We start from the raw sequence: 14,374 nt of genomic DNA, 5'->3' as shown, positions 1-14,374 counted from the left end.
GAGATTCAGATAGCAAGAAATTAAGTGGGGATGATCCACAGGGTAACATCTGTCCCTTTCATTCCAATTTTCATGCTGGAACTGATAATATATGAAGCGTCCAAGTTTGAAACATGAATAAGGCAGAACTGGTTATTCTGATAATATTAAAATGGGATTATGAGATTGACTTCTGACAGTTATACTGACATAAAGGTATGTGTTTGAAACTGTTTTCTTCACCTCTTTTTCTAGCTGCATTTCAAAATATGGGTGGTGAAATATATTGATATTAAATATTTGTTCACTTGCTGCATCAAATTAAGGATGACTGAGCTAGTCAACGGAAATTCCTCTGAGCAATTTTTTTTTTATTATATCATTACAGATCGATTGCACCTATCATCATGTACTTTGCACATCGTAGTGAGACAATACCTGCAGTTCTTTAGAACAAATATGTATTATAGGGAACAAAGTCAACAAAAAAACCCCAGAATTGTATTTATTTACGTACATTCTGCCTTTATTATTTTTACAAATAATTCAAGTTGGGAAACATATCCGATACACATTCCTTCTCCTAGTTTCCCCACAACAACCCTGTAAAGTGAGTTGGGCTGATAATGAATGTTCTGGCCTGAAGTCACTCAGCAGGCTTTCATGGCTAAAGTAGGACTGGAACTCATGGTCTCCTGCTTTCTAGCCTGGTGCCCTAACCATTACACCAAACTGGCTCTTCCACTGTTGCTCACTATCTTCATCCTGTCTTTCTTTATTTTAGTCTTTAATATTATTGGGAACTAGTTGATAACCTGGTGTTGGCTGGTTATTTATTTATAGGGGGAAAATGTCCAGACCAAACATAATTTCTAATATTGGATTTTCCCCCTTGCCGGAGGGAGCCCCCTTGTGGAGTACAGTGAAGCCGTTACCATGGCAACTCCATGTAACTGTAGCTGTACTGTAGAAGCCTTTTCAAGGCACAACAGGCTGTATCTTAACAGAACATACACCCTGAGGTTTTGAGGGGTGTTTTAACCCCACAGTATTTGTTTCCAGAGGGTAAGTCATCTGTGTTCCAAGTTTGATTAAAATTGCTGGAGGCGTTCCAGAGTTATGCTGGAACACACACACACACACACACACACACACACACACACACACACACACACACACACAGAGTCATATATATATATATGATAAGGGTCTTTCAGAGCATAAGAAGAACAATTTAGGTCCCAAGTCAAAGTTCTTGCTCGGGATCCCCATCCCAGCATCAATTCTCATTTAAAAAACTAGTGGCTACACTGAGGGAAACTATGGCTTGTGCATGCACACACACACAATACTCTCAAGGGCCACTAGCAGCCATGATAGCTCTGGGACACCTTCAAAGTGGTGGAAGAACTCTAGCAGGTGGCTAGAGCTTCTAGATCTGAGATGCCAAATTCCAGACCACAACTAGATGTTCAAAACTCTCTTCTGATGACAACTTCACCCTATCCATCATGCCATTGGGTTCTTCTATGGCAGTGTTTCTCAACCTTGGTGACTTTAAATCCTGTGGACTTCAACTCTCAGAATCCCCCAGCCAAGGTTGAGAAACACTGTTCTATGGACATGTCCTGATCCTACACAAATAGCATTGAAAGATTCTGCTTTTAGCTCTTGTGTCTATGGGTCTTTAGGCAACTCCATCCTTGTTTTGATTATACCTATTTATGCTGTGAAGCATTTTGCTTCAAACAGAGTCTTCTTTGAAAGGAGGAGAATATAAGGAAGAGATGACGACACTTACTTTCTGAGCATTCCCATGTTTGTGAGCTGAGTTGTAACAGAACCGTCTACTTCTCCCAAGAATTTTCCAATCTGCAACCACAAGCAAGTATGATATAAAAATAGAGTTTCTGGAGAGTTTTTAAATCATAGGCAGGTGAGTTTAATATTCACCAATAACACAATAGCAATGCAACAGAGCTAAATAACAGTAATAATGCAACATGCTAAAATTGATTGTTATCCTTGGTTTGAATAGGCTTTTTAAAAAGTGTTTTAGCATGTTGCAAACAAATGTTGATTTGTTTATAGTTCACTGTGTTTTGTGAACCTGAAAAACAGTTAATTAAGTAACCAGGTTTATAGATATTGTGTGGATGTTGCCACAGGCTGCAAGGCTGAAGTACTTACTGATTATTATGTAGCAAATCCTTCAAGGGCATAATGTTCCACTATGTATTTAAGTTGTTTGGGGAAAAAGTGAAGACACATTAAATTGAGAAAAACTGAAGTCCATGCTCAGTTTAGCTTTGAACTCACTATCTATAGTCTTGTAATCAGGCTGAATTAACGCATACCAAGTGCACACTAAATTTGCTAAACCTGTTAGAGTTAACTTCCCCCACCCCTCATTTTTGTGGTTGACTTGGTTTCTTAAGCAAATCCAGTTCGTTGGTTAATGTACCCAGAAAACGAGTAAATCTGCAGAGTTTGCTGGTTGGAGCATGCTGCATGAACACAGTGTGAGGCTTCAGATCATTGGGGATGGAGGCAAGCTTTAGACAAACCATTATGTGTTGCAAGATAATAATAATGGCCTACTTTGTAAGGATGAAGGAGAAAATAAATGCAAAGGGTTTGAACACTTGATGTATTATTCAAATAGTGCTGCCTCTGCTGAGATGGAAGGTATCAAGGCAATTAAGCTATTTTGTTCAAATCTCCTTGTAGTTTAAGGTCACTTTAGCCCAAGGAAGTTTCTGATGGGATAGGAAGCACATGCTCCCTTCTTAGCGTTCTTGTATTTTCCAGTTCTAATCCTGGAAAGGCACTGCAACCTCCTTCCTTTTCTTATCTTTTCTTTACCCAGATCCTAGCGTTGCTGCAGCAATATTGGGCTTGAATCACGTTTCAATATTATTATAATGCATTAGTATGTGGAGAAGATCTCTGACATCTATCAAAACATTCTGTTTACTCAAGATGCATTTAGTCTGACTTGGTTTTGTCAAAGCAGGAGTTGACAGGTTCCTTAAAAGTCTTCAGTACTTACTCATATTCATCTAAACATAGTTTAAAAAAGCAGGTTCTTTTGTTGATCAAATAGTTGGCAGTTCAACCCGCAAGTACTGTGTGACAGGGTGAGCTCCCATTCCTGCCCCAGCTCCTGCCAACCTAGCAGTTCGAAACCTTGCAAATGCAAGTAGATAAATAGGTACCACTTCTGTGGGAAGGTAACTGCGTTCCATGTGCCTTGGCGTATAGTCATGCCAGCCACATGACCTTGGAAGTGACTTCAGACAATGCTGGTTCAAGAAGGAGTTTTGCCCTTAACTTCATACCATTCTTCCTAACAATAGGAAGTAGTTCTAACAGTAGTCTAATGGCAAGCTCTGGGTCATTGAATGTCATGATAGGGTTGCACTCCAAACATTGATAAGCTATGACAAAGTATATGCAACGAGGACAAGGAAAAAAAGTGATGTATTTATTTGATGCTCCCATTTCAAATGATTAACACAGCTGATATACTTACCTCACATGTAATGAATATTTCTCTTTTTCTGCATTATGAAGAACAGGTGGCATTCAGAATTGTATGCCAGACTTTGCAGGAGTGTAAATGTGAGCAACCTTGGAAATACAGGTAGTGATTTTTTAGTCTGTTTTTTTTAATTTAGTCTTTCTCCTGATAAATAAGATCAAGAGCTATCCATTCATTCATTCATTCATTCATTCATTCATTCATTCATTCATTCATTCATCCCTTCTTACCTGTTGGGAAATTTTGGAAACAAGTATGAATCCATTGTTATCAATAAGGTAGCAACTCAGTTTCTGCAGGAAGAAAAAGACAGATTCTTCAGAAAAAGGTTAAAGTTTGGGGAGAAGTTTTAGGTCAAGAATAGACCCCAAGAGCAGCCTTACCATGTTGAGGGATGCATTCCTGTAAGAATAATCTGTTGGGTATGGGAAATACCAGGCAAGGGTGAAACAAGCCATGGGGAGACCAGAATCAAAATAAGTGGGATTAAGCATTTTTTTTATGGAACCCCTTTTAACTTTCTCTCTCCTGAAGACTGCATAAAAGTAGACTAAGGCTTAACAATCTCATCTCTATTAGACGAGATCTTTGAAATCATGTAAGGCTCAGTTTAGATCTCTGGCAAGAGCAGCCTTTCAGTTGGTCAACAGACTATAGATCAGGGAAAAGGAAAGGAAAGGGAAGTGAAAGGGAAGTGAAAGTGGAAGGGAAGGGAAGGAAAGGAGAAAAATAGAAGGAAAGGAAAGCAAAGGGAAGGGGAAGGGGAAGGGAAAGGGAAAAGGGAAGGGGAAAAGGGAGGAAAGCAAAGGGAAGGGAAGGGGAAAGGGAAAGGGAAGGAAAGGAAAGGAAAAGGAGAAAAACTAAAGGAAAGAGAAAGGAAAGAGAAAATGAAGGGGAAGGGAAAGTGAAGGGAAGGAAAGGAGAAAAATAGAAGGAAAGGAAAGAAAAAAGGGAAGGGAAAGGGGAAGGGAAAGGGAAAGGGGAAAGGGAAGGGGAAAAGGAAGGAAAGGAAAGGAAAAGGAGAAAAACCGAAGGAAAGGGAAAGTGAGGGGAAAGTGAAGGGAAAGTGAAGGGAAGGAGAAAAATAGAAGGAAAGGAAAGAAAAAAGGGAAGGGAAAAGGGAAGGGGAAGGGAAAGGGGAAAGGGAAAGGGAAAGGGAAAAGGAAAGAAAGGAAAAGAAGAAAAACGGAAGGAAAGGGAAAGTGAAGGGAAAGTGAAGGGAAGGAAAGGAGAAAAATAGAAGGAAAGGAAAGAAAAAAGGAAGGGGAAGGAAAGGAAATGAGAAAAATAGAAGGAGAGGAAAGGAAAGGAAAGGGGAAAGGGAAAGGGAAGGAAAGGAAAGGAGAAAAATAGAAGGAGAGGAAAGGGGAAGGAAGGAGAAAAGATAGGTTTTAGCCATTTTGGCTTTTACCCTAGCCATGGTGCTTTTCGCCACTCATTCTTTGAGTTCATCCTAAGTTATACTAGAAGGAATGCAACATTTACTGAAAACAAACGTTCCTGCTGCCTTTACCTTTTTATGTCAATGAGGCAGACCTATGAAAAACTAATTATTTTCACTTGTTTATCAGATTTCTACATACCATCATCTGGAATGACTCTAAGCAGTCTACATTAAATTAATAGCGTATATACACCAATGAAAAATACCAATTAAAAATAATACTTTAATTCTGCATAACGAAAACCATGGCGGGCCTAACATTGGTCTCCGAAAATGCCCTGTCTTCTTGTGTCTTTGGAAACCTCTAACAATAAGAGAGAATTTTATTTTGGGACAAAATAGAGAGCTGCCTCAGAGAATGCTCACTTTCTTGATTTATCCTGTTTCAACTCACAATCATTTGGGATTTTCAGCCTGCTATCCACCACCACCAGATTTGATCTGATTTTCAGGTAAAGCAGTCATGCAATGCTCTATAAATAACCATCTTTTGTTATCACCATCTCATTTGTAAAAACGTCATAAGAAAGACAACCAGTAAGTGAAGAGTGATGCTGGCTCTCCTCTTATGCTGGATTCGGGCATTCTGTACAGCGTGAAAGTAAATTTGGCCCTGAACCACTGAATTACAGATATGAGCAAAACTGAAGTCTGAGCAACTTACGTCATCAAGGCAGTTCATTGGACACAAGCCTTCCACATTACTACACTGGTAAAAGAAGAGAAAGAGTTTAAATAGTTTCTTATTTTAAGATGCATTTTCCTGAGCTGAACTTTGTCTGGATTTATGGAATATTCCTGTCTAATTCTAGTACTGCTCATATTATTCAGGTAGATTAAAAAGAATTTCCTGCCGTAGTGTTTCTTTGATTGGACCCATCCTGATTATTTTAACCACTAGCAATAACAATAAACATCAGCAATATTGACCATGAATCTGGTAAGTATTTAAATATTTGTTTATTTAGAGATACAAGTAATATGCAAAATATTTATGGAAAAGACTGGGTTACAATTGAAATGCTGATGCTTTTACTTATAAAAAATTCTGTAATAAAAATAGCTGACAAATCTTTGAGTAAATATTTCATAATATTGTATTTACCTGATAAGAAAGTAAGGTTTCTACCCGAAACTATAATCTGTGACTCAGATCATCCTAGACTGGCTAAAAGTAATGTTGAAAACAAGCAAAGGGATACAAGTACAAATGCTGCACAAATCCCTGCTGAAAAGCTCTGAAGACCTGGGATTACAGGTAGTCCTTGATTTACAACCATTTGTTTAGCAACTATTCAAAGTTACAATGGCAATGAAAAAATAGCAATAGCACTTAGACTTACATACACTCCACAGTGCTATTACAGCCCTTTCTAAGTGGTTTACAGAGTCAGCCTGTTGCCCCCAACAATCTGGGTCCTCATTTTACCCACCTCGGAATGATGGAAGGCTGAGTCAATCTTGAGCCAGTGAGAATCGAACTGCCGAACAGCTGGCAGTCAGCAGCAGTAGCCTGCAATACTTCACTCTAACCACTGTGTCACCCCGGCTCATCAAAAAGTGCCTTATGACTGGTTTTTGCACTGATGATCATCACAACATTCCCATGGTCATGTGATAGTATTGGCTTCTTGGCAGCCAGCACATTTATTTACAACAGCTGCAGTGTCTCAAATGTGATCATTTGCAGCCTCCCCAGCTGGCTTCCAACAAGCAAAGTCAATGGGGGAAGTTGGATCCGCTTGTTTAATGACTGCATGATTCACTTAACCACTCCAGTGATTCCCTTAGCAACCATGGCAAAAGAGGTCATAAAATTGAGGGTGACTCACTGAACTACCAACTTGCTTTGCGAAGGAAATGTTGATCCCAATTATGGTTGTAAGTTGAGGGTTACCTATACTGTACTTACAAGGGGATACTTACCTGGAGACTTTTATCTTTTTTGGTATTATCTCTCCTTTCCTTCTTTCTTTCTCTCCTCAATTAACTTTTCCTTTTTTCTACATCTCCACCCAGTTCTGTTCCCCCATCTTCTCTCTCTTTCCATTGCAGCTACAGATTCATCTCACCCTATTTTTATCCTATTTTTGTGCCTGTGTTTAGCTGCTCAAACAGGCTGCCCTGGATATTAGTGCTCAAGCTGACATAGCAACACTTGCTAATATCAAGTCCTTAAAGGGATTGGCCAAGAATAAAAAGACTTTCCACCTAGAAAAATACCCAACAGTGGGCATAACACAAAGCCCGAGAGTAGCCTTAATCAGAGAAACATTTGAGCTGGAATCTATGATAAAATAAGGATTCCACCAAGCACCATATTTAGAAAAGAAAAGAAATATCTATAAGGTGTTCCACATATAGAAGACACTGCATATATTCTCTGATTGCCAGCTATATGCCTTAGCCAGGATACAGCATTCAGAGTCACTAATTGGCAGGACAGCTTATAAAAATCCGATCAATAGACTATCTTCCTTCATTTAAAGTACAAATACATGGACAGCCAGAAAGGCTGCCAAGTTTATAGTTAAAGCCATTCAACCACAAACTTCCTACCAAGATCAGTTTGGGATCAATTGCTAAGATCCCACAGATTAGGCCTCCTCCGAATTCCATCCGCCGGCCAGTGCTGACTGGCGACTACCCGGAGGAGAGCCTTCTCTGTGGCTGCTCCGACCCTCTGGAACGAACTCCCCGTGGAGATTCGAACCCTCACCACCCTCCAGGCCTTCTGCAAAGCCCTTAAAACCTGGCTGTTCTGACAGGCCTGGGGCTAAAGAGCTGTTGCCCCCGTCTCGAATGGTATGACTGTTGTGTGTTTTTAAATTATGTATTGTTATGTTTCGTCTTTTATTTTTTGTCTGTACCCCCCTTCCCTGATTTGAATTGTGAGCCGCCCTGAGTCCCCTTCGGGGGAAAAGGGCGGCATATAAATATAATCAAATCAAATCAAATCTAAGGAGATGATCTTGGAGTATTTTACTGAACACAAATATGTTGCATTGATTTTACTCTGTTTCACTATACTGATGTTATGATCTGAGATGATTGATTGACTAATTAGTAGAAGACAACTACTTGCATATTGTTGCATGATCACATCCAGGGAGTCACTATGAGCAGAGTTTAATTTCTAGGAGACATTACTTACTTTGTGTTTTACAATAGCAACAACATGATCACGGAATTTCAGAATTAGAAGGGGCTATAGGTAAAGGTAAAGGTTCCCCTAGCACATATGTACTAGTGGTTGACTCTAGGGGCCAGTGTTGACTCTAGGGGGCGGTGCTCATCTTTGTTTTAAAGCCAAAGAGCCAGTGCTGTCCGAAGACGTCTCCGTGGTCATGTGGCCGGTACGGAACGCTGTTACCTTCCCTCCAAAGGTGGTCCCTATTTTTCTACTTGCATTTTTAAATGCTTTCGAACTGCTAGGTTGGCAGAAGCTGCGACAAGTAGCGGGAGCTCACTCCATTATGCGGCACTAGGGATTCGAACCGCTGAACTGCCGACCTTTCTGATCGATAAGCTCAGTGTCTTAGTCACTGAGCCACCTTGCAGTGGGCAGGAAAGACAATTAAACCATCCACGAGAGGTGGCTATCAAGATTCTTCTTAAAAACTGCCAGAGATTGTAAGCCCAATCTCCACATATTAATGATGACGACGATGGTGTTGATGATAGTGACGGTAATGGCGATGATGATTCACAGAAGGCAAGTAATATCAAAGTGGATGAAAAATATATGTTTAAAAAGCTATTTGGCAATCTTTGTAAAACTAGGGACACTATAAGAGGCTTCTGGGAGGTTTGGGGGAGAAGTAAAAATCCCATTTTTATCTTTATATATTGGGGTGGCTTTTAAAAAGTGAGGTTTCCTCCATTCAATTCAATGTCATCTCTGGGAGAGATAATGTAAAATGAATTTGTTTGATACAAACATTTATTTGTTTGTGTGGGTAAGCCAAGCTGTAAAGTTGGCCATAAAATCTTCTAATTGCTTCCATATTATGAAATGCATCAAGAAGCTATGAGGACTAAAATTGAGATGTAGATGCAAATCAGCTTTCAGAGTGAACATCCCGTCCCTCTGATTAACAAACAGGAATGCAAATATTTCCTAAAGACAAAAGCTGATTGGGACAATCATATTCTCCTAGCCTGTTTACCATTTCAGTATTCGTCTGCAAAATAATTAAAATGTATGGCTGGCTGCAGAAAATGCAATAAATATTCCTTAATGGATATCCATGTGTACAAATTAGTCTGTCTTTCATATAAAGTTTAAGGTAAAGGTAAAGATTCCCCTTGTTCAAATGTGCTAGTCGATCCAGACTCTAGGGGCGGTACTCATCTCTGTTTCAAAGCCAAAGAGCCAGCGCTGTCTGAAGATGTCTCCATGATCATGCGGCCGGCGTGACTAAATGCTGAAGGCTCAACACTGTTTCCTTCCCACCAAAGGTGGTTCCTATTTTTCTTCTTGAATTCAAACTGCTAGGTTGGCAAAAGCTGGGACATGTAACGGGAGCTCACTCTGTTACGCGGCACTAGGGATTCAAACCGCCGAACAGCCGACCTTTCTGATCAACAAGCTCAGTCTCTTAGCCACTGAGCCACCGCATCCCTTATAAAGTTGTTTTCCTTAATATATTTAAGATGAGTTGTGTCTACTACATCAAAGCATGCCCAGGACATGTAAAATCTGGAAAGCAAGCACTTGGCTTTCAGAAGCTGCTTATTGGTGTTGCTCAAGTACTCTGTGTTACTATGAGTTTAAATATTTTAAATATGTTTAGCTTCTGGGGGGAGGATTTATTGCAGACTAAACATCCCTGAAGTAGAGGAGATGGCATTGCGGTGGAGACCGGTAGCCAGATGGCATATTCAGGCAGGCGGTGTCTTTCCAGACAAGGAGAGAAAATATTCAATTCAAAAACAGGTTTTTGTGGTCAGCTCAGGAGCTGAGTGGCTGGGAGTCAAGCAATTTGAATCAAGTTCACAGCCATGATGCAGGCTCGATGGACACAAGGTTCTCAAAAGCCTCACTTTCTTATCCACTTTCAGATGTAATCGATTTACAGCTAAGGAGAGATTTTTCTGAGTGGCAGGATAAAGGTAATCCACTTAGTGAGTCAATATTCTTTGTGGATTAAAAAGAAGGAGGGGGGGAAGGATTTTAAAGATTTAAAAACTTTTAACAAAAAGCTTAACAAGAAACAGATGTAAGAAAGTTTACAACTTATAAAGGAGACAGGGATGTGTGGGTGTGTGTGTGTGTCCGTGTGTGTGCGTGAAACTGCTTTTAAATTAATTGGAATTAAAATAGACAAGCAAACTAGACCTTCTTGGGAATGTTTTTAATCGCTATTAAGAGTTCAGACAATTGGTGATTTTTTTTAAAAGATAAAAATTGTAAAGGCTACATTAACAGAATCTTGCAAGTCTGAAAATATAAGCCTCCCGCTGTCTCTTTTTATAGCCTGATAAATTAGGAAGCATCTTATCTGAGTTTCTTTCTCTGCCCATTAAGCAGCTGTGGGTTCCCCCTCCCCTTTTGTCTGATCATTCCCTAGGCAGCATCTCTCCCCCTGTCCCAGTAATTCAAACATGCCATTACAGCTTCATATTTAAATTGTGCAATGCATAACTATCCCACATTTGCAAAGATAGTTATACAAAGCTGAGTTCAGTTGCCCGAGTTTTAGATTTGTTAAGCAGCTTTTTGTAATCTTCGCAGTCAGATTCCTATTGGGGTTGATACTTTAAGACTTCTTTTTTCTTCACAGAATTTGTAGAGTGTTTGGCTAGATTATTTCATATATATTTGAGATTTAATCAGTTTTAAATCTGTTTCTATTGTGCCAGTTCCCAGTCTTTAGCAACTTAATCTGATTTGTCTGTAATATTTGGGTATACAAAGAAGAACATTCAAACTCCACATCTTGCACACAAAGGACAAAACAATAATCAAAGCTTAGTGATGCACATAATCCATAGGTACTCTGGAATATTTTGGTCTTTAAATCTTTGTACTTACATCTGTGTCATTGGGCTGCAAGGTAGTAAACAGAAGCAACATGAAACAGAAAGAGAAAAAAAGACCATTAGTCACTCCTTACTTATCCACTGTTAAGTAACACAGAGCGAAAGAAAGCATCCTATACAAATTTTTGTGGATTCTGAGAACAGAAATATGAGCAAAAGTTGAAATGTACCTTTATTTTCTCTTAAAATATACCACTTCCCAAGGTGTCAGTATCAGGTTCCAAAATTGCAGTTGTCCCATTCTCTGTCTTGAGGAATGGCCTTCTAAATTGTACATTTTTAATATGAGAAAATCCCTATTAAATGTACATGGCTTATCAAATTAATTAATAATGGATTAGATTAATCCATTAATTAATTTGGTTACATTAATTACATTCAAATGGAATCAAATCAGATAGAAATGAGAGAGAGAGAGGGGGGGAGAGAGAGAGAGAGGAGAGAGATTTGCTCTGGGCTAACACATCCTTTGGAGTCATCTACAACAATGCGTAAAAAAAACGAGGGCAGAACTTCAATCATACTACCATCCTGCCTTTTTTAGCTTTTCCCAACAGATGCTGTTGATTGTGGTTATCAAAAGAACAGTGAAATCAGTACATCCTTCACTAATGAAAATCTCTGCCATCAAAGGTAAACAAGATGTTGGGCCCCTAAGAATCATTGGCAGTGAGGCTAGAAGTGGCGGGGAGGGGCGAGTAGAGGCTGGTGAGGTGCCCCTCAATGTGAGTGACATCGAGTTGGCCACGTCCACCCAGTCATATGACCGCCTAGCCACGCCCACCCAGCCGGTCAATAGGAATTAAAATTATGAATGTAGTGGTCCCTGAGGTCCGAAAGTTGGTGACCCCTGACCTAGAGTAATCCCCCACATTGTGTGATACTATACCTTTGATAGAAAAATGATTAAATAAATCACCGCTGAATGCACAGAGCACCAGATTCTCTCCAAAGAGTTATTTGCATCAATTTGTAAGGCAAGGAAGAATGACAATCCTAATTAAGAAAGATGTGCAAGGGACACGTACAACATTCTGGATGAAATCAAAGTGGCTTTTGGATAACTGAACCGCTAGATATGATTTCCCCATTTCAGAGTTTCAGCTGCAGTGGATTTAATGCCAAGCCGGGGCTTTGGATTGTTAATGTTCTCAGAACAGATTGACAGCAGATGCAGCATTAAAGTTGTCAAGGGATTACCAAAATGTGCAATTTAAAAACTAATCTCTTGCTCAAATCTGTTTAATACAGATTTCCCAAGGACTCATGTGCGAATTTGGTATGGGAAATGCCACTTGGTCCAGCCCTATCAATAGGGTTCGTTTATCTAGAAATGGGGTAGTGATCCTCTATTTTACTCTTTATCTTGATTAAAACCAGCGGTGGGCTGCTACGGGTTTGGCTAGGTTCGGGAGAACCTGTAGCTAACATTATGGCTGGTTTGGAGAACCTCCAAATCCCAAACCTGGCTGCCCCCACCCTCCCACCCTGCCTCTCCCAGGAGTCTCCACGTGGCCCATTTTGGATGTGAGGTAAGTGCAGTGCTCCTGCGGAGGCTCGGGGAGGGGAAAAATAGGCCTCCTGGAAGTTCCAGAAGGCGGGAAATGGGGCCGTTTTTTCTGGGGGAGGCAGGTTTCGCCCTCCCAGAAGCTCGAGGAAAGCCTCTGGAGCCTGGGGAAAGCAAAAATGCCCCCCTGCCCGCTGTCATGCAGGAAGCTGATTACATGCAGGTTACACCCACCCTGGCCACAGCCACCCAGCAACCAGGCAGAGGACCCGGGCAGAGGACCCGTCGTTGAAATTTTTGAAGCCCACCCCTGATAAAACATTGGTATGCTTACTTGCTGTGTAGCTTCCCATAATTTCTGCTGGAGCCATTCCAATTTAAGTTGCACCCCCACCGCTATGGGGAAAACAGAAAAAAAAGGAAAGGAAAAAAAGAGGGAAGGATTAGAATAAAAAGATGTATTATAGGAGCGAAACTGACATTTTCCTCAGAGATCCTGGAGGAAGTCACACCTCTTCTAAGTGCAAGTAACAGGTAAATGCTGAATCAGATCAGAAAGTGAGAGTCAGGGGTTTAACGAGGGGAATGGAACCGGATCTATCAGCTGCTGTACTGAAATTCTGACACCTAACTCCCACTAAACACAATCAAGATAAAACAGCCTGCCAAAATACCTTCCTCCTTTAATTGATGCATAGACAATTATATAAGCCATTTCTTGCAGTTACAGTTCATTAAAGGGACACGGTCAGCATCTTACCCTAAAGATGGAAGAAAGCTGTTAACTTGGCTTAAAATTGTACATTTTTTTTGGTCCCACTGTTTCATTAAATCTGCAAGATTGTTTTTTAATTAACTAATTAACTAGTCAATTTAGTTGATTGATTCAGTCATACTCTTGTTTTGGGTAATAAACTATTGCTTATATGCATCAAAAGGGTAGCTCAGTGGCTAAGAAGATGAGCCTGTTGATCGAAAGGTCGGCAGTTCGGCGGTTTGAATCCCTAGTGTTGCATAATGGAGTGAGTTATTTGTCCCAGCTTCTGCCAACCTAGCCGTTCGAAAGCATGTAAAAATGCAAGTAGAGAAATAGGAACCCCCTTTGGTGGGAAGGTAACAGCGTTCTGTGCGCCTTTGGCGTTGAGTCATGCCGGCCACATGACCACAGAGATGTCTTTGGCCACGTTGGCTCTTTGGCTTAGAAACCGAGATGAGCACCGCCCCCTAGAGCCGGGAACAACTAGCGCATATGTGCAAGGGGAACCTTTACATATATGCAGCGTACTCTAGCTGGCTTTGCTGTTAAAAATCTCTAGAATGGTTTCTATTCCATCAATAGAAACAAGGTAGCCTGTCTTTGCCTTTGCATGATAAGGCATGACTGGGGTGAAAAATAATTGCATGATTAAAGCCATGCCCACTTACATGACATTGTGCATAACACATGGATGGGGTTCTGACTGCATGATTAGTTTGGCCCTACTTTAGATGGGCAGCAAAACATCTCAAGGCAACAAAAAAATAAGTTCAGTTGCCATGGCTCAACTTAGAGACAGTTCTGCCTGCGAATCTTTATTGACTAAAAGGAATGAAGTTAAACAGTAATTTTGGCAATCATTGGCAGGAATGGACACAATTTAAGGAGAAGGAAAGTCAAGTATTTCTGTCAGCAGGACAAATGGAATTGCCTTATTACATACTTCTGCCAGGTTGAGCTTTGGTTTTAAGGGAAGATTTTTACAATTCATTCATTTTAAAAGCATGGTATTCTCAAAGTGACAATGATGGAAAAAAGGGCACTGGACTGGCTTTGTTGCATCAATTTACATAGATTGGTATAAATATATTGTTGTGC

At 40.3% G+C, this 14,374-nt stretch overlaps 1 protein-coding gene across 1 annotated transcript in view; it reads right to left on the bottom strand.

The window, feature by feature from the left end:
• CACNA2D4 (calcium voltage-gated channel auxiliary subunit alpha2delta 4) overlaps nt 1-14,374 on the bottom strand; it is a 191,653-nt gene that overhangs the window by 24,111 nt on the left and 153,168 nt on the right. The window contains exons 27-31 of the mRNA XM_087722902.1: nt 12,854-12,915; nt 11,005-11,019; nt 5,632-5,676; nt 3,754-3,816; nt 1,781-1,851 (exon numbers count right to left, since the gene is read on the bottom strand). Of these exons, the coding sequence (XP_087579028.1) occupies nt 1,781-1,851; nt 3,754-3,816; nt 5,632-5,676; nt 11,005-11,019; nt 12,854-12,915 (256 nt within the window). The remainder of the gene's footprint in view (nt 1-1,780; nt 1,852-3,753; nt 3,817-5,631; nt 5,677-11,004; nt 11,020-12,853; nt 12,916-14,374) is intronic.

Source organism: Thamnophis sirtalis, unplaced genomic scaffold (assembly GCF_051295495.1).
Source record: "Thamnophis sirtalis isolate CommonGarterSnake01/CBP01778 unplaced genomic scaffold, rThaSir2_p1.2 scaffold_9, whole genome shotgun sequence".
Lineage (NCBI taxonomy): Eukaryota > Metazoa > Chordata > Lepidosauria > Squamata > Natricidae > Thamnophis > Thamnophis sirtalis.
This window is presented reverse-complemented; position numbering and strand designations above follow the sequence as displayed.